Below are 19,720 nucleotides of genomic sequence, written 5' to 3' on the forward strand. Positions count from 1 at the left end.
TGAAGCACTATCCCCTAAATTTGACTTATTAGAAAAAGAAATTAGACAAGACATTGCTTCCCTATCTACTGAGGTAAAACAGTTCGCTTCCAGATTATCTGAAGCCGAACAAAGAATTTCAGATCTGGAAGATCTGACCATTAACTATAAAACTAATTTTGAATCCACAAATAATATTCTATCAAGAATGCAAAATAAAATTGATGATCTAGAGGATAGATCGAGAAGGAACAACCTCAGGATCATAGGGGTTCCTGAGGAAGGGCAACACGAAGACTTGGAGAAGTTAGTTAAGGTCACACTCCCCAGGCTATTACAACTATCAGAACTTCACTCGTCTATAATTATAGAAAGAGTACACAGGGTAGGCCAACTCAACACACATAGAAACAACACCCGGCCAAGACCCATTATTGTCAAATTTTTAAACTTTCAACACAAGATGTTATTACTCCAGGCTTTTCGCAAACAGCAACCTATTTTTCTAAATGAGGCCAAAATCTACCTGTTTCAGGACTATTCTATAGGCACAGCCACAAAACGAAGGGAAATTGCTCCACATTGCACTAACTTCATTAAGAAAGGGGTGCAAGCAACCCTGCTATACCCAGCAAGGTTGAAACTCTCACTTGATGGTCATACACACCTCTTTGATACAGCACGAGAAGCAGCTAAATTCTATGCTGAATCTTTCTCACAAGATAAAAAACTGAGTAAAGTTAATTACCCAAACAGAGATACTCACTTAGAGTGAGTCCAATGTACAAGCAGACAGCATACGGGATGGGGCTGGGAAGCAAGGGTAAGTCTTCCCATGCTACCTGCCCCTCAAGAGGTTATAGGGTTAAAATCATTTTCCATCCCTCCCATCCTTCCCCTTTTTTTTTTTTTTTTTGTGTTGTAGCCCTTTATCACTTTAAATCAAAATGGCAGCGGGGAGTAATTTAAAAATGACCTCCTGGAATATTGGAGGCCTCACCTCTCCCATCAAACGGAAAGCCATACTTGCCCAACTAAAAAAGATAAACACCGATGTAGCTTTCCTACAGGAAACTCACCTAAAACCAGAGGAAGTTTTAAAACTTAGATCTTCCTGGGTTAGGGAAGTCTTTTTTTCTTCTACTACACAAAGAAAGGGTGGGGTAGCAATCCTCATTGGGAAGAAACTCCCCTATGAGGTAATACAACTAGCCACAGACCAGGAAGGAAGATACCTATTGATAAAAATCAAGATTTTAAATACATTATTTACATTATGTAACGTATATGCCCCCAATGTTTTTAATCTTCCCTTTTGGGAAAATTTGCAAAATAAACTCCTTTCATTTACAGAAGGGTACCTGATACTCGGAGGCGATTTTAACATGGCTCCTCAATACCCGTTGGATAGGCTTAGACAGAATTCTACTCCAATTAAAACAAAACGAGATAACTTGGAGTCCAAACTATTCATTAGACTGTTTCGTAACCTAAAACTTTGTGATATTTGGAGACTCCAAAATCCTGACAATAGAGATTATACGTGCCACTCGAGAGCGCATAAAACTCTCTCGAGAATCGACCTTTTTCTAGCAGATGAAAAAACATGTAAAATGAAAGTGTCCACCAAGATTTTACCTATAACAATATCGGATCACGCTCCGATTACTCTCGAGTTCCATTTAAATCCCCCAGGGTACAGGAATGGTAGCTTTGTATTTCCACGATATTTAATTTCAGATTTAAAATTTAAAAACTGGCTTATCTCCAGATTTCAAGAATTTGCACTGTTTAATCAACAACATACTTCCAAACCTGCCCTATTTTGGGAAACTGCAAAGGCGGTCCTTCGTGGGGAAATATTAGCATATTCCATATTCAGGTCCAAGAAAATTAAAAGGAGGGAAAATGAAGTCTTAAGGGCCGTTACAAACGCATATAACCGTTACATCTTAAATAAAACTTTAGAAAACTGGACTAGATATAATTCAGCACTAGCGGAGAGGGATTCTCTTCTTCTTTATAAAACTACCCAGAGAGACCTTAGGCTACAGGCCAAACTATATCATTATGGTAACAAAACAGGGAAGCTTTTGGCTAACCTGGTTAAGATTGAAAAAGGTTCTCGCATAATAAAATCTATCATAAATGACAGCAAAAACCTTAATTCCCCCGAGGAAATTCGTGGAGTATTCGCAGAATACTATGAATCTTTATATACTTCTAAGGTTTCTAATATACTCCAGAGAGAGAATTTCTGGGATAAGCTAGTTTTCCCATCCTTGGCGCCTGATCTGCTTCAATCATTGCAATCTCCCTTTACTGAAGCAGAAATTTCAACTTCGATTCAAAGGCTGTCCTCCAATAAAGCTCCGGGACCGGATGCACTCCCGAATGAGTTTTACAAAATATTAGCACCCGAAATAATAAGCCACCTAACTTCACTTTTTAATGACATCTATATTTCTGGTAATTCACCAACTAAAGAATTTGTTGCGTCATATACAACCCTCATCTTAAAACAGGGGAAAGACCCAAGTAAAAAGGAGTCATATAGACCTATTGCACTATTAAACACGGACTATAAACTTTTGACATCTATCCTAGCGCATAGACTCCAACCACTGATTTCAACTATCATCCATAAAGACCAAGTTGGTTTCTTGTCGAACCGAAACTCATCAGCTAAAATAAGGGAAGTATTTACGCTAATAGAACATTTCAAGAGGCTCGAGGTTGGGGGGACGGGGGGAGAGGACACCCCTGATATGGCAATTATATCTATCGACGCTGAAAAAGCGTTCGACTCAGTACACCATGATCATTTAAGTTTCGCACTACAGCAGTTCGGACTTAGAGGTAACTTCCTGCGTTTATTTAATAACTTATATAGTAATACATCCACGAGAATCATGGTTAATGATGGTTTAACACAAGATATAAGATTAGAAAGAGGAACCAGACAGGGGTGTCCTCTCTCCCCGTTACTTTTTGATTTGGCCATCGAACCCCTTGCTATCCAAATTCGTCATCAACTTGAAGGGATCAAAATTAAGGAAAAAGAATTGCAAATTGCACTCTACGCAGACGATGTCCTGATTTATATTTCAAATACAGCCAGAAATATACCAAAACTTCTTGATATTATAGATCAGTTTAGCTCTTTTTCTGGTTATAAAGTGAACATTTTAAAATCTGAGTTATGTTGGCTTAAACACACAAAGGACTCTTATGTAGCTATTCCATTCTCTATAGTCCCAGATGCTTTTAAATATCTAGGCATCTGGATTTCCCCTAACCCTAATGATTGGTATGATCTAAATATCCCCCCGGTACTTAATAGAGTTAAGCAAGCTTTCAATAACTGGCAGAATCTCCCTCTCTCCTTGTCAGGACGTATTGCTCTTTATAAAATGTCTCTTCTCCCCAAAATTTTGTATGTACTTCAGAATACTCCACTCATCTTGAAAACAAAAGATATTCTTTCCTTTAACTCGGCTCTTCGCTCTTTTATATGGCAAAGTAAAAAACCTAGGATTTCTCTTTCTAAATTAATGCTCACTACAGAATACGGGGGTCTTTCGCTACCAGATATTCGATTATATAATATAGTCTTCCAGGCTAGAGTGGTGGTAGATTGGTTAACAGGCGCTAATTACATTACAAGTCTTGATCTTGAAAATAATATAGTTTACCCATATTCTTTAATAGCGATACTACATTGTAATAACAATATAATTCCACCAGAAATAAAAAAAATGAAGTCCATCTATAACCCAATCCAGATGTGGAGAAAGATATGTTCTATACTGCATATTCAATTTAGGGTTTCACGCTTTTTACCTCTCTTAAATAACCCTCAATTTCAGGTTGGGATACAATCGGCTCTTTTCTCTAACTGGGAAACTCTGGGTTTAGTAAATATTGCTCAATTACTTGATTTTCCTAGAAAATGTATCAAAACCTTTGATTCTATTAAAGAGAATTTTCAGCTTTCTAATAAAAACTTCTTTGCTTATCTTCAAGCAAGACACCTTGCACTTAAATTAGTAAATGATTTTGGATGGGATTGGTCTCTGGGTATACTTGAGAACTGGATATTATTAGTTAAAAATGGCCGGTCACCAATTTCATACATATACCAAAAATTGACTTCCTCTAAAGGCCCAGAAATAGTAGAAAAAATTCAGACTAAATGGATAGCAACCCTCCCGGAAAACTCAGTGGTCCTTCCTGTAGTAACCTCATCAATACAAGCAATCTCGAGTGCCACATTTTCTGCCACTTGGCGGGAGGCACATGTTAAGCTATTACATATGACGTACTTCTCGCCAGAGAAGGGAGTTAAATGTCGAAGTCGTAGTTTTAACAAATGCCCAAAATGCTCATACCCTTCGGCAAATCTCATTCATATGTTCTGGTATTGCCCAACAATCAGGAATTGCTGGCTAAAAGCGCAATACTGGCTTACCAACCTGATGGGCATCACCCCACTGAAGCTATCCCCTGCAAATATAGTTTTCCCCACGGGGGACTTAGGCCTTCCCCAGGAGAAATTTAAACTCGTAGTTATGGTAATCCTAGCAATGAGGTATTTAATTTTGAAGAAGTGGAACTCGAGAGCAGTCCCGAGCATTGTAGAGATAAAAAACTGTTTGAAGAAACAGTGTATTATGGAACAATTAGACACTAACTTACAGAACGACCAGGATGTAAGAAGTTTTTTCTCCAAATGGTCAAATTTCATTAAAATCTTACCTCCTAGCGAGATTGATCACCTGATCTATCCATTCAGAGATACGGAATTGGTTCTTCTGGGAGTTTGGTAAACTCCCCGCAGCCAATAAAGGGCTACCAACTTTTTAATTTCCTTTTTTTCCTTTTTTTTCTCTTTTTTTTCCTACACACTGGAAGGATGCTATGTAAGATCTATTGATGTAAGATCATTATAACAATCGATATAAAATCTGGGGAAGATTAGAGGAAGGGGGGAGGGGAAAGGGGAAAAAACTAAGAAAAAGCAGCGTCAGGTGGTATGTTCAAAGAATATAGTTGAATAATTCACTTAACTGTAATAACCCATGATTTTATTACTGTCTACTTATGATGTGGCCCTGGTGTTTTAAGGGCTGGTTATGCTTGCAGGGTTTTTTCTTTTCTTATGTATTTTCTTTGCTTTTGTTGGATTGATCTTATGTTTTGTTAAATACCCCTGATGCTTAATAAAAAATAAAAAATAAAAAAAAAATAAAAAAAATTGTATGTTCTATCTGATCCATAAAATACATGTTTTGGGTTTACTATCCCTTTAACTTTTTGTCCGCTGTGATTAACACTAGCAATACATACCAGGCATTAGCAAGCATGCTAACAACCATTAAAAAACAAACAAACTTTAATACATTTTTAAATACTCTCTTTTAGTTACAACAAATAAAATGTCCATTTAATGTATTAAGTGTTTGTCTTTCTGAGCTTATTTCCTTCAGTCTATGAGTTATGTTATTGACAGTCAACATGCTTTATTGCTGTTGCATTCATTTTAATTGGGTTTAATCTGAGATGTTATCTCACCATAGGTTCCAGAAATCAGAGATGAAGAGTCGTATGCACCAACCTCTAATGGGACTCTATTAGACTGGAGACCCTCACGGCCCGTCAGCAGAAGCAGCTCAGGTGCATCGTCAAGAAAGTGTATCTCAGCTCTTCCTGCACCAGTACCCACTGTAAGCTAAGCCACAAATAAAGATGATTTCCCTGTTCTGCTACAATGTACATGAACATGAAATATATAAGTTAAAATCTATTCTATATTACCAGAATATAGTTGTATTAATTGCAAATTGAATGTGTGACGCTGTTTGTGTTAAAATAGTTTACTTTTATATAAATATGTATTAACATGACTGCATGGTACCAGACTGTGTATAATTGTAAATCCCTCCAAAAAGCAATTCAAAGAGGTTTCATTCCATTCAAAACACATTAGTCATAGATTTATTGGAAATGGTCTGATACTTTGTAATGTGTTGTATTTAAATAGACATGAAACACAATTTCACAGAGCATACTTTTTAAAAGTCTTTGCTGAACAGAATACCTAGATAGGTACTGTGCGCTTGTCTTAAACGGACAGTATACACCATTTTTCATATAATTGCATGTAATAGAAACTACTATTTAGAAGAATATGCACAGATACTGATCTAAAAATCCAGTATAAAATCTTTTAAAAACTTACTTAGAAGCTCCAAGTTTAGCACTGTTGAGGTTAGCTGGAACACCCAGTGAAAGGGGCTGGAAGTGGACACTCCCCCCCCCCACTTCTCTTCATATGAAAATACAGATTAGACAAAAAGGAATCAGCAGGAGTCTGTAAACGCATGTATACATATGACACTTTGTGGTTTTGTTAAGAGTCTAAAAATCAGCACAATTTTATTAAAAAAATAAGTAAAGCTATACATTGTTACAAAAACACTCCCAGATGGGCTATATAAATGGATCATCTACAAAACATTTATGCAAAGAAAAATATAGTGTGCAATATCCCTTTAAGAACTATATGGCAGCAGTTTTGCAAGAATGCTTTTGAACACTAGATAGCAGCAGTGTTTTACAGATAACGTTAAAAGCATTCTGCTGTCATAAGCACATGCACTGTCCTGAGCCTACCTACCATCTTTTCAAGAAAGTGTACCAAGCAATACCAAGCAAACAAATTAAATTTTATAATGAAAGTAAATTGTAAATCTGAATTATAAATCAAAGATAAAAATTGGGATTAATGTCACTATGAGTTTAGTCTTAGTGGTATCAGCAGGTTACCTATGTTTTGCTAAACAAAAGCTAAAAATATTTTACAGGTTTTGTGTGAATATTTTTTTTTAGCAAATTGTAATTAAGCCTCAGGAAAGAAACTATCGGCTAGATTACGAGTTTTGCGTTAGGCTTAAAAAGCAACGTTGGCCGGGCCTAACGCTGCTTTTTAATGCCCGCGGGTATTACGAGTCTTGCAGGTACAGGTGTACCGCTCACTTTTTTGGCCAGACTTGGAAATACCGCAAATCCACTTACGTAAATTGCGTATCCTCTTTTTTCAATGGGACTTGCATAGCGCCGGTATTACGAATCTGCCAAAAAGTGAGCGGTAGACCCTCTCCTGTCAAGACTGGTACCGCATTTTAAAGTCAGTAGTTAAGAGTTTTACACTACAACGCCGTAGCATAAAACTCTTAACTAAAGTCCTAAAAAGTACACTAACACCCATAAACTACCTATTAACCCTGAAACCGAGGCCCTCCCGCATTGCAAACACTAAAATACATTTTTTAACCCCTAATCTGCCGAACCGGACATTGCCACCACTATAATAAATATATTAACCCCTAAACCGCCGCACTCCCACCTTGCAAACATGAGTTAAATATTATTAACCCCTAATCTGCCGGCCCTAACATCACCGCCACCTACCTACATTTATTAACCCCTAATTTGACGCCCCCAAAGTCGCTGCCACTATACTAAAGTTATTAACCCCTAAATCTAAGTCTAACCCTAACCCTGACACCCCTAACTTAAATATAATTAAAATAAATCTAAATAAATATTCCTATCATTAGCTAAATAATTCCTATTTAAAACTAAATATTTACCTATAAAATAAACCCTAAGCTAGCTACAATATAACTAATAATTACATTGTAGCTATCTTACGGTTTATTTTTATTTTACAGGCAAGTTTGTATTTATTTTAACTAGGTAGAATAGTTACTAAATAGTTATTAACTATTTAATAACTACCTAGCTAAAATAAATACAAAAGTACCTGTAAAATAAAACCTAACCTAAGTTACAATTACACCTAACACTACACTATAATTAAATTAATTCCCTAAATTAAATACACTTACATAAAATTAGCTAAAGTACAAAAAAAACCCCCACTAAATTACAGAAAATAATAAACAAATTACAAGATTTTTAAACTAATTACACCTAATCTAATCCCCCTAACAAAATAAAAAAAACCTACCCAAAATAAAAAAAGCCCTACCCTACACTAAATTACATATAGCCCTTAAAAGGGCCTTTTGCAGGGCATTGCCCCAAAGTAATCAGCTCTTTTACCTGTAAAAAAAATTACAAATCCCCCCCAACATTAAAACCCACCATCCAGACAAACAACCCTACTCTAAAACCCACCCAATACCCCCTTAAAAAACCTAACACTAAAGATTACCTTAACGGGAGAAGTCTTCATCCAACTGGGCCGTAGTCCTCAGTAAAGCCGGGAGAAGTCATCATCCAAGCCGGCGAAGTGATCCTCCATACGGGCAGAAGTCTTCATCCAGACGGCATCTTCTATCTTCATCCATCCGGCGTGGAGCGGGACCATCTTCAAGACATCTGACGTGGAGCATCCTCTTCATCCGACGGCTAAGACTGAATGAAGGTTCCTTTAAATGACGTCATCCAAGATTGCTTCCCTTCAATTCAGATTGGCTGATAGAATTCTAACAGCCAATCGGAATTAAGGTAGAAAAAATCATATTGGCTGATGCAATCAGCCAATAGGATTGAGCTCACATTCTATTGGCTGATTGGAACAGCCAATAGAATGCCAGCTCAATCCTATTGGCTGATTGCATCAGCCAATAGGATTTTTTCTACCTTAATTCCGATTGGCTGATAGAATTCTATTAGCCAATCGGAATTGAAGAGACGCCATATTGGATGACGTCATTTAAAGGAACCTTCATTCAGTGTTAGCCGTCGGATGAAGAGGATGCTCCGCGTCAGATTTCTTGAAGATGGACCCGCTCCGCGCCGGATGGGTGAATATAGAAGATGCCGTCTGGATGAAGACTTCTGCCCGTCTGGAGGACCACTTTGCCTGGCTTGGGTGAAGACTTCTCCCGGCTTCGTTGAGGACTTCGGCCCAGTTGAATGAAGACTTCTCCCAGTAAGGTGATCTTCAAGGGGTTAGTGTTAGGTTTTTTTAAGGGGGTATTGGGTGGGTTTTAGAGTATGGTTGGTTGTGTGGGTGGTGGGTTTTAATGTTCGGGGGGATTTGTATTTTTTTTTACAGGTAAAAGAGCTGATTACTTTGGGGCAATGCCCCGCAAAAGGCCCTTTTATGGGCTATTTGTAATTTAGTGTAGGGTAGGGCTTTTTTTTATTTTGGGGGTCTTTTTTATTTTGTTAGGGGGATTAGATTAGGTGTAATTTGTTTATTATTTTCTGTAATTTAGTGTTTGTTTTTTTGTACTTTAGATAATTTTATTTAATTGTATTTAATTGTATTTAATTTAGGAAAATAATTTAATTATAGTGTAGTGTTAGGTGTAATTGTAACTTAGGTTAGGTTTTATTTTACAGGCAACTTTGTATTTATTTTAGCTAGGTAGTTATTAAATAGTTAATAACTATTTAATAACTATTGTAACTAGTTAAAATAAATACAAACTTGCCTGTAAAATAAAAATAAACCCTAAGCTAGCTACAATGTAACTATTAGTTATATTGTAGCTATCTTAGGGTTTATTTTATAGGTAAGTATTTAGTTTTAAATAGGAATTATTTGTTTAATGATAGGAATTTTTATTTAGATTTCTTTTAATTATATTTAAGTTAGGTGGTGATAGGGTTAGGGTTAGACTTAGGTTTAGGGGTTAATAAATTTAGTATAGTGGTGGCGACATTGGGGGCGGCAGATTAGGGATTAATAAATGTAGGTAGGTGGCGGTGATGTTAGGGCCAGCAGATTAGGGGTTAATAATATTTAACTAATGTTTGCGAGGCAGGAGTGCGGCAGTTTAGGGGTTAATATGTTTATTATAGTGACGGCGATGTTGGGGGCGGCAGATTAGGGGTTAATAAGTGTTGGTAGGTGGTGGCGACATTGGGGGCGGCAGAGTAGGGTTTAATAAATATAATGTAGGGTTCGGCGATGTTGGGGGCAGCAGATTAGGGGTTCATAAGTATAATGTAGGTGGCAGCGGTGTCCGGAGTGGCATATTAGGGGTTAATAAATATAATGTAGGTGTTGGCGATGTCGGGGGCGGCAGATTAGGGGTTAATAAGTGAAAGATTATGGGTGTTTAGACTCGGGGTTCATGTTAGGGTGTTAGGTGTAGACATAAAATGCATTTCCCCATAGGAATGAATGGGGCTGCGTTAAGGAGCTTTACGCTGTTTTTTTGCAGTTGCTAGACTTTTTTTCAGCCGGCTCTCCCTGTTGTTTCCTATGGGAAAATCGTGCATGAGAACGTTACACCAGCTCACCGCTAACGTAAGCAGCGCTGGTATTGGAGTGCGGTAATGAGCAAAATTTTGCTCAACGCTCACTTCTTGTCTGGTTTGTAAAAAGCTGTAATACCAGCGCTGTAGGTAAGTGAGCGGGGAGCATAAACTGCTCATTAGCACCGCACAGCCTCTAACGCAAAACTCGTAATCTAGGTGTAGGATTGCAGAAATATGAATAGATATATTTAAATCATGGATTGCTACACATTTTAAAATACTGTTTGTGTAAGTTTTTTTTATATGTATTTGTATTTAAAGGGACATGAAAGTAAAAATTAAACTTTCATGATTCAGATAGAGGGTACAATATAAAAAACAACTTTGTAATATAAAGGCAAGACACGTGCACACTCTGGAGCCTGTCTCATGAATTGAAAGTTTTAACAAAGGATGCAAAGAGAAAGAAGTACATTTCATAAAAGAATGCAAAGAATTTTAAATTCTGTGCTCTGAATCGTGAAAGTTTAATTTTGACTACCATGTCCTGTTAATAAACAGTGAAATGTACATTTGCAGTTTAGTACAACTGTTCTGCTTCCTATTTCAGGCAGACAGCATAGACAAAAATACCAAATATCCCAGCACAGACAAGGCTTACAAGATTGTTCTTGCCGGTGACGCAGCTGTGGGGAAGTCAAGTTTCCTTATGAGACTGTGCAAAAATGAATTCCGAGGGAACACAAGCGCCACTTTGGGTATGTTTATATCAACTACCGTATATGTCTATCACAAATACCTAAACAAATATGTCACAATATGTCTTGTTATTTGTATTTATAAAATGAAAGAGCTTGTTAGCTATTGCAGTTATCTAGCTTTGATACACATTATTACATATACTGGAATGTTGTGAGATTGTTGCCCTACTTTGTTTAAACTGCCTATTCTAGATCATCTATGTAAATCAGTTGAGGGTGCATCAGTGATACTGTCCTAACACATTTGTCAAATAAAAGTATCACAAGCTAATGATATAGCCACATCTCTGTTTGCCCTTGTATAAACATATCAAAGTCACAAATTGATTCAGAAAAAAAGTTGAGTGAAATTGCAAAAACTATGGATATTTAATAGAAAATATAATAAATATCCTATTAACTAGATACATTATTTGGACGAAAAGAATGAAAATAGTTTCAGTAATAGCTTTTACCGTGCAAAGCATAGTTGCATATGCTTAATGCAACTTCATTCAAACACTGCTCCTTTTTGGAGAGCATATATTGTATTGGTGATGACTCACTGCTGAATGCATGCTGATACATGTTTTAGTGATAGCTTTCACTGAGCATGGAGCATCTATGCATATGCCCTGTAGACCTTCAATCAAACACTGCTCTTTCTCAGAGAACATGCACTGATGAATGCATGCCAATACCACCTCTCTGAGCAGCTATGGTGTTTGCATGAGGGTGCACAAGGCACGTGCACATATGCTCTGTGCACAATACAAGCTCTTAATGAAACAGAAATACATTTTACTAGAAGCTTTTGTCTACTTGAAAAATGCTTCTTTTCACAATTGAAATTCATTCATGTTCATTTCGATTTAGTTTTAAATTTAGCAAGTTAGATGCAGAACAATGTATTTTGAAATTATAATTGTTAAACAAATATTAGTTGGATTTAACAAGTCTGTCTCAAGTTGGTGACTAAGTACTTTTTTTTCTTCTAAGAAAATATGTTTTGAACAAACTTGGGCTGTGTAAGAAAGTTGATTGTAAAAAGAGGACTTTACAATAAACACAAGGATTTAGAGATGTTTTTCTTGTTTTTATAATGCTGCATTAGCTGTTTTTGTACCCACCACAGCTAGTGAGAAGTTAAATGGTGTTTTGTTAGACTGTGTTCAATTGGGAAAAAAAATCTTTGAATATAAATAATGCTCATCCGCCCGACTGAAACCGAAATTGTACTCCAGTCAAGTTTCTTACGGCTAGATTTAGAGTTTTGTCGGTAACGACCCGCGTAGCTAACGCTGGCTTTTTTCTGGCCGCACCTTTAAAATAACTCTGGTATTGAGAGTCCACAGAATGGCTGCGTTAGGCTCCAAAAAAGGAGCGTACAGCATATTTAACGCCACTGCAACTCTCGATACCAGAGTTGCTTACGGACGCGGCCAGCCTCAAAAACGTGCTCGTGCACGATTCCCCCATAGAAAACAATGGGGCTGTTTGAGCTGAAAAAAAACCTAACACCTGCAAAAAAGCCGCGTTCAGCTCCTAACGCAGCCCCATTGTTGTCTATGGGGAAACACTTCCTACGTCTGCACCTAACACCCTAACATGTACCCCGAGTCTAAACACCCCTAACCTTACACTTATTAACCCCTATTCTGCCGCCCCCGCTATCGCTGACCCCTGTATATTATTTTTAACCCCTAATCTGCCGCTCCGTAAACCGCCGCTACTTACATTATCCCTATGTACCCCTAATCTGCTGCCCCTAACACCGCCGACCCCTATATTATATTTATTAACCCCTAATCTGCCCCCCATAACGTCGCCTCCACCTGCCTACACTTATTAACCCCTAATCTGCCTAGCGGACCGCACCGCTATTATTATAAAGTTATTAACCCCTAATCCGCCTCACTAACCCTATAATAAATAGTATTAACCCCTAATCTGCCCTCCCTAACATCGCCGACACCTAACTTCAAACATTAACCCCTAATCTGCCGACTGGAGCTTACCGCTATTCTAATAAATTTATTAACCCCTAAAGCTAAGTCTAACCCTAACACTAACACCCCCCTAAGTTAAATATAATTTACATCTAACGAAATTAATTAACTCTTATTAAATAAATTATTCCTATTTAAAGCTAAATACTTACCTGTAAAATAAATCCTAATATAGCTACAATATAAATTATATTTATATTATAGCTATTTTAGGATTTATATTTATTTTACAGGTAACTTTGTATTTATTTTAACCAGGTACAATAGCTAAAATAGTTAAAATAATTACAAAATTACCTGTAAAATAAATCCTAACCTAAGTTACAATTAAACCTAACACTACACTATCAATAAATTAATTAAATAAAATACCTATAATTACCTACAATTAAACCTAACACTACACTATCAATACATTAATTAAATACAATATCTACAAATAAATACAATGAAATAAACTAACTAAAGTACAAAAAATAAAAAAGAACTAAGTTACAAAAAATAAAAAAATATTAACATATAACATCAGAAAAATATTACAACAATTTTAAACTAATTACACCTACTCTAAGCCCCCTAATAAAATAACAAACACCGCCAAAATAAAAAAATGCCCTACCCTATTCTAAATTACTAAAGTTCAAAGCTCTTTTACCTTACCAGCCCTGAACAGGGCCCTTTGCGGGGCATGCCCCAAAGAATTCAGCTCTTTTGCCTGTAAGAAAAACACATACAATACCCCCCCCCCCCAACATTACAACCCACCACCCACATACCCCTAATCTAACCCAAACCGCCCTTAAATAAACCTAACACTAAGCCCCTGAAGATCTTCCTACCTTATCTTCACCATACCAGGTTCACCGATCGATCCAGAAGAGCTCCTCCGATGTCCTGATCCAAGCCCAAGCGGGGGGCTGAAGAGGTCCATGATCCGGCTGAAGTCATCATCCAAGCGGGAGCTGAAGAGGTCCATGATCCGGCTAAAGTCATCATCCAAGCGGGAGCTGAAGAGGTCCATGATCCGGCTGAAGTCTTCATCCAAGCGGGAGCTGAAGAGGTCCATGATCCGGCTGAAGTCTTCTATCAACGGCATCTTCAATCTTCTTTCTTCGGGAGCCATCATCTTCCATCCGACGCGGAACATCCTCTTCTCCCGACGCCTACTCGCCGAATGACGGTTTCTTTAAATGACGTCATCCAAGATGGCGTCCCTCGAATTCCGATTGGCTGATAGGATTCTATCAGCCAATCGGAATTAAGGTAGGAATATTCTGATTGGCTGATGGAATCAGCCAATCAGAATCAAGTTCAATCCGATTGGCTGAAGAAAGAAGATTGAAGATGCCGTTGATAGAAGACTTCAGCCGGATCATGGACCTCTTCAGCTCCCGCTTGGATGAAGACTTCAGCCGGATCATGGACCTCTTCAGCTCCCGCTTGGATGATGACTTCAGCCGGATCATGGACCTCTTCAGCCCCCCGCTTGGGCTTGGATCAGGACATCGGAGGAGCTCTTCTGGATCGATCGGTGAACCTGGTATGGTGAAGATAAGGTAGGAAGATCTTCAGGGGCTTAGTGTTATGTTTATTTAAGGGGGGTTTGGGTTAGATTAGGGGTATGTGGGTGGTGGGTTGTAATGTTGGGGGGGGTATTGTATGTGTTTTTTTTACAGGCAAAAGAGCTGAATTCTTTGGGGCATGCCCCGCAAAGGGCCCTGTTCAGGGCTGGTAATGTAAAAGAGCTTTGAACTTTCGTAATTTAGAATAGGTTAGGGCATTTTTTATTTTGGGGGTCTTTGTTATTTTATTAGGGGGCTTAGAGTAGGTGTAATTAGTTTAAAATTGTTGTAATATTTTTCTGATGTTTGTAAATATTTTTTTATTTTTTGTAACTTAGTTCTTTTTTATTTTTTGTACTTTAGTTTATGTCATTGTATTTATTTGTAGATATTGTATTTAATTAATGTATTGATAGTGTAGTGTTAGGTTTAATTGTAGGTAATTGTAGGTATTTTATTGAATTAATTTATTGATAGTGTAGTGTTAGGTTTAATTGTAACTTAGGTTAGGATTTATTTTACAGGTAATTTTGTAATTATTTTAACTATTTTAGCTATTGTACCTGGTTAAAATAAATACAAAGTTACCTGTAAAATAAATATAAATCCTAAAATAGCTATAATATAAATATAATTTATATTGTAGCTATATTAGGATTTATTTTACAGGTAAGTATTTAGCTTTAAATAGGAATAATTTATTTAATAAGAGTTAATTAATTTCGTTAGATGTAAATTATTTTTAATTTAGGGGGGTGTTAGTGTTAGGGTTAGACTTAGCTTTAGGGGTTAATAAATTTATTAGAATAGCGGTGAGCTCCAGTCGGCAGATTAGGGGTTAATGTTTGAAGTTAGGTGTCGGCGATGTTAGGGAGGGCAGATTAGGGGTTAATACTATTTATTATAGGGTTAGTGAGGCGGATTAGGGGTTAATAACTTTTTTATAATAGTGGTGCGGTCCGCTCGGCAGATTAGGGGTTAATTATTGTAGGTAGCTGGCGGCGACGTTGTGGGGGCAGGTTAGGGGTTAATAAATATAATATAGGGGTCGGCGGTGTTAGGGGCAGCAGATTAGGGGTACATAAGTATATTGTAGGTGGCGGTCGGCAGATTAGGGGTTAAAAAAATTTAATCGAGTGGCGGCGATGTGGGGGGACCTCGGTTTAGGGGTACATAGGTAGTTTATGGGTGTTAGTGTACTTTAGAGCACAGTAGTTAAGAGCTTTATGAACCGGCGTTAGCCCAGAAAGCTCTTAACTACTGACTTTTTTCTGCGGCTGGAGTTTTGTCGTTAGATTTCTAACGCTCACTTCAGCCACGACTCTAAATACCGGAGTTAGAAAGATCCCATTGAAAAGATAGTATACGCAATTGACGTAAGGGGATCTGCGGTATGGAAAAGTCGCGGCTGAAAAGTGAGCGTTAGACCCTTTTTTGACTGACTCCAAATACCGGCGGTAGCCTAAAACCAGCGTTAGGAGCCTCTAACGCTGGTTTTCACGACTACCGCCAAACTCTAAATCTAGGCCATAGTTTTTATTTTTTATGTTTTAATTCTAGATATGTTTGTGTAAAAAAAAAGATTCATTATATCATTATTTTCAGGGCTTTAATTACATTTCTTTCTTTATTCTGAGGTGTCGACTAGCAGATATGAATGAATGAATTTGCGCTTCTTTCTATTGCACAAGTAATTAAGGATAAACGTGTGGCTTATTATCACATTTCTGTTATGCTCCGGCTCATTGTTGTGAAAATATTTAATTTATTACCAGTTTTGTCAACAAGGTTGTCTTTTCTTTTATGGGAATGCATGTAAATCTTTCTAACACGTTTCTCTAGGCATGTGACACTTACAAATAATGACATTCTGACATTTTTTTTTGCTCATCTTTATCTTTGTATGCAGATACTGTTTATTTTGTTTAGAAGGAGATTGTATAGTACCTTCATTCTTCAAATCAATTTCCCATTAGTCTATTTTTCTGTGTTGATTGCTATTTTCTGGGTGATATTTTTATATGTTCTAAATTATTACACTTCTTTTTTTTATATTAATGAATGATAAATTATATAATAAATTGCCCTTGTTTGGTGTAAGGGGCTGTACCTTGCTATACAAATGAAAAACATCACAGCAAAAAACACCACATGATTATGTAATGTAAGGTAAAATAATACACTTTTAAAAGCACGTTCTAATGCAAAAATGGTATGCTGTGATTGGTTAGAGTACATCATATTTACATTCTTGATCCTTGCTTACAGTGGATATAAACAGTCTACAGGATATAAAAAGTCTACACACCTATATGAAATTGCATGTCTTTTTAAAGGTAAAGACAAAAATAACATTCTTTTTCCATCTGTAATGTGATCTTCCAACAAATAAAAATACAGGGAAAACCACCACTAAGAGTTAAAGGGACATGAAAGCCAATTTTTTTCTTTCGGGATTTAGAAAGAGCATGTCATTTTAAACAACTTTCTAATTTGCTTCTATTATCTAATTTGCTTCATTCTCTTGATATCACTTGCTGAAAAGCATATCTAGATATGCTCAGTAGCTGCTGATTGGTTGCTGCACCTAGAGGCCTTGTGTGATTGGCTCACACATGTGCATTGCTATTTCTTCAACAAAGGATATCTAAAGAATTGAGCAAATTAGATAATAGAAGTAAATTGGAAAGTTGTTTAAAATTGCATGCCCTATCTGAATCATGAAAGTTTAATTTTGACTAGACTGTCCCTTTAATTATTAGGAACATTTTCAATAAAAAAAAAAAACTACAAAAAACTAGAACACACTTACTGCATAAGTCTGCACACCCCACCCAACTAATACTCTTTGGAAGCACCTTTTTGTAAGAATGGGTTTCCCCATAGCCCTGACGTGCAGAATACGAGAGATGGTGGCCACATGTAAGGAGTGACCGATATCTGCCAGAAATTCTTGTAGCTCAGAGTTGCAGTTGGCCTCTTGATAAGTTTTCTCCTTGCCCTCACATCAACTTTGAAGGGTCCTCCTGATCTTTGTAATGTCTCTGTGGTGCCACATTTTCTCCACTTATTCCCAAAGAGTTTGACAATGTTTAATGGTAGATCCAGTGCCTTTGATATTCTTTTATATCCCTCTCCTGATTGGTTATTTTCTACAATTAGCTCTCGCAGTTTCTTTGACAACTCTTTGCGGACCATGGCTCTCCCTGTAGGATGCAGCTCTAAAAATTCAAGTATATCCTACAGCAACAGCTGACTTTAATCTGTGTTTAATCAGAATCACTTCCATTGATAGTAGATGTATGCTGATCTAGAATGTGATTGGTTAACTGTGAACTCAGCTAGAGCCCCCATTGCAGCTTCATAGTAGAAGTTGATCAATCAGAAATGGCAGTTGTGCAGCTGGCAATCACCAGCTGTGTCCTAATATTATGGAATAAGATTGCTTTAAAAAAGGCTAGCATGTGTGATTCTTTGACATTGTGACATACAAATACAAATATTTAATTACAAATACAATTCTTTTTTTGGAAGTACAATTTAGTATTTTTGGAAGTACAATCTTTTTTTTGGAATTACACTTTTGCTTTTTGGAAATACAATACCATTTTTTCTTTTGGAAGTACACATCCAGCTTGTGTCAAAACACTGTCAAAAATAAATCTAGTTCCCATTTTGCTAAAGGACTTATGATGTCACAGCATTCACTTCAGTAGTTTGCCTAGGAAGAAGCTGCTAAATAGCGCTCCACTCGTAATCTAGCCCCGAATTTGGTGAATGGACATGTGTGAATGTTCTGCAGTCAACAGAATAGATTGCATTATACTATATTTAATAGAGATGTGCATTTGTTTTGTTACAAATGCAAGTTTGTAATGAAAAATATATTTGTTTTAATGAGACGAATATCTGAATGAAATTAAATTTGAAGAAAAAATGCTGAATTATCAGTATGCACTCATCTTCTTTAAATTACCTTTAAGGGGTTAAATACCTTTAGAGCACTGGAAAGCCGCACTAACCTGCTCCTCTTCTTCACAGAGCCCCGGCCACACCAATAGGAGGCTTAGCTTGGTGGCTCCCAGGGTCTGCTCTAAAGTAGAATGTTCTTTAGTGCAGGCCCTGGGAGCTGCCGCTCTAAGCTTCCTATTTGCATGGCTGGGGCTCTTTGAAGAAGAGGAGTGGGTTAGAGCTGCTCTCCAGCTCGCTAAAGACAAGTATAAAGCTACATTTACTTTCATTTAACGAAAATGAATGTACATTTTCTACTAATATTCAGTATCCATTTAGTTTAAAATAAAACAAATATCGAGTAGTGCAACCAATGAATATTGGGGAATTAAATTCTCCCGAATATTTGTTCAGAAAGATTTGGACAAACCAACTTTTTTGGCGTTGCACAACTCTAATATTTAATATTATCTATATATTAATAACAATTTACTTGGGGTGTTTTGGGTGGAGCTATGGAAACGTCTGTGGACTGGGTCACTACTCTCATAAGCTGCTTACTTGATTGCTATGCTGAAAAGTGCCCTTGCAAATGTTTATTTTTTCAACTGTTGACAACTAACTATCAACGAGATTACGAGTTTTGCGGTAACAGGGGTGTGTTGCTAACGCTTAGTTTCAGATCACCTAAAGTAACGCTGGAATTACAGGTTGTTAAACCTGGTGTTAGCCGCAAAAAGGTGAGCATAGAGCAGAATTTAGCTCCACATCTCACCTCAATACCAGCGTTGCTTACGGTAGCGGTGAGCTGGCTAAACGTGCTTGTGCACGATTTCCCATTAGGAAACAATGGGGCTGAGCTGGCTGAAAAAAAACCCTAACACCTGCAAAAAAGCAGCGTTCAGCTCCTAATGCAGCCCCATTGTTTCCTATGGGGAAATGAATTTTATGTCTGCACCTAACACCCTAACAGGAACCCCGAGTCTAAACACCCCTAATCTTACACTTATTAACCAATAATCTGATGCCCCTGCTATCGCTGACACCTACATTATATTAACCCCTAATCTGCCGCTCCGGACAGCGCCACCACCTACATTATACTTATGAACCCCTAATCTACTGCCCCCAACATCGCCGACACCTACATTATATTTATTAACCCCTAATCTGCCCCCCCAACGTCGCCGCAACTATATTAAATTTATTAACCCTAATCTGCCGTCGCCAACGT

General features: G+C 37.3%; 1 protein-coding gene and 1 long non-coding RNA gene across 2 annotated transcripts in view; one reads left to right on the forward strand and one right to left on the reverse strand.

Moving 5' to 3' along the window:
- The window catches only part of RASEF (RAS and EF-hand domain containing), a 187,534-nt gene that overhangs the window by 148,375 nt on the left and 19,439 nt on the right, over nucleotides 1-19,720 (forward strand). Inside the window, exons 11-12 of the mRNA XM_053702459.1 lie at nucleotides 5,559-5,705; nucleotides 10,835-10,982. Of these exons, the coding sequence (XP_053558434.1) occupies nucleotides 5,559-5,705; nucleotides 10,835-10,982 (295 nt within the window). The remainder of the gene's footprint in view (nucleotides 1-5,558; nucleotides 5,706-10,834; nucleotides 10,983-19,720) is intronic.
- LOC128649280 (uncharacterized) overlaps nucleotides 1-19,720 on the reverse strand; it is a 260,717-nt gene that overhangs the window by 140,329 nt on the left and 100,668 nt on the right. The gene's annotated exons all lie outside the window — the stretch shown is intronic.

This window comes from Bombina bombina, chromosome 2, assembly GCF_027579735.1.
Source record: "Bombina bombina isolate aBomBom1 chromosome 2, aBomBom1.pri, whole genome shotgun sequence".
Classification (NCBI taxonomy): domain Eukaryota; kingdom Metazoa; phylum Chordata; class Amphibia; order Anura; family Bombinatoridae; genus Bombina; species Bombina bombina.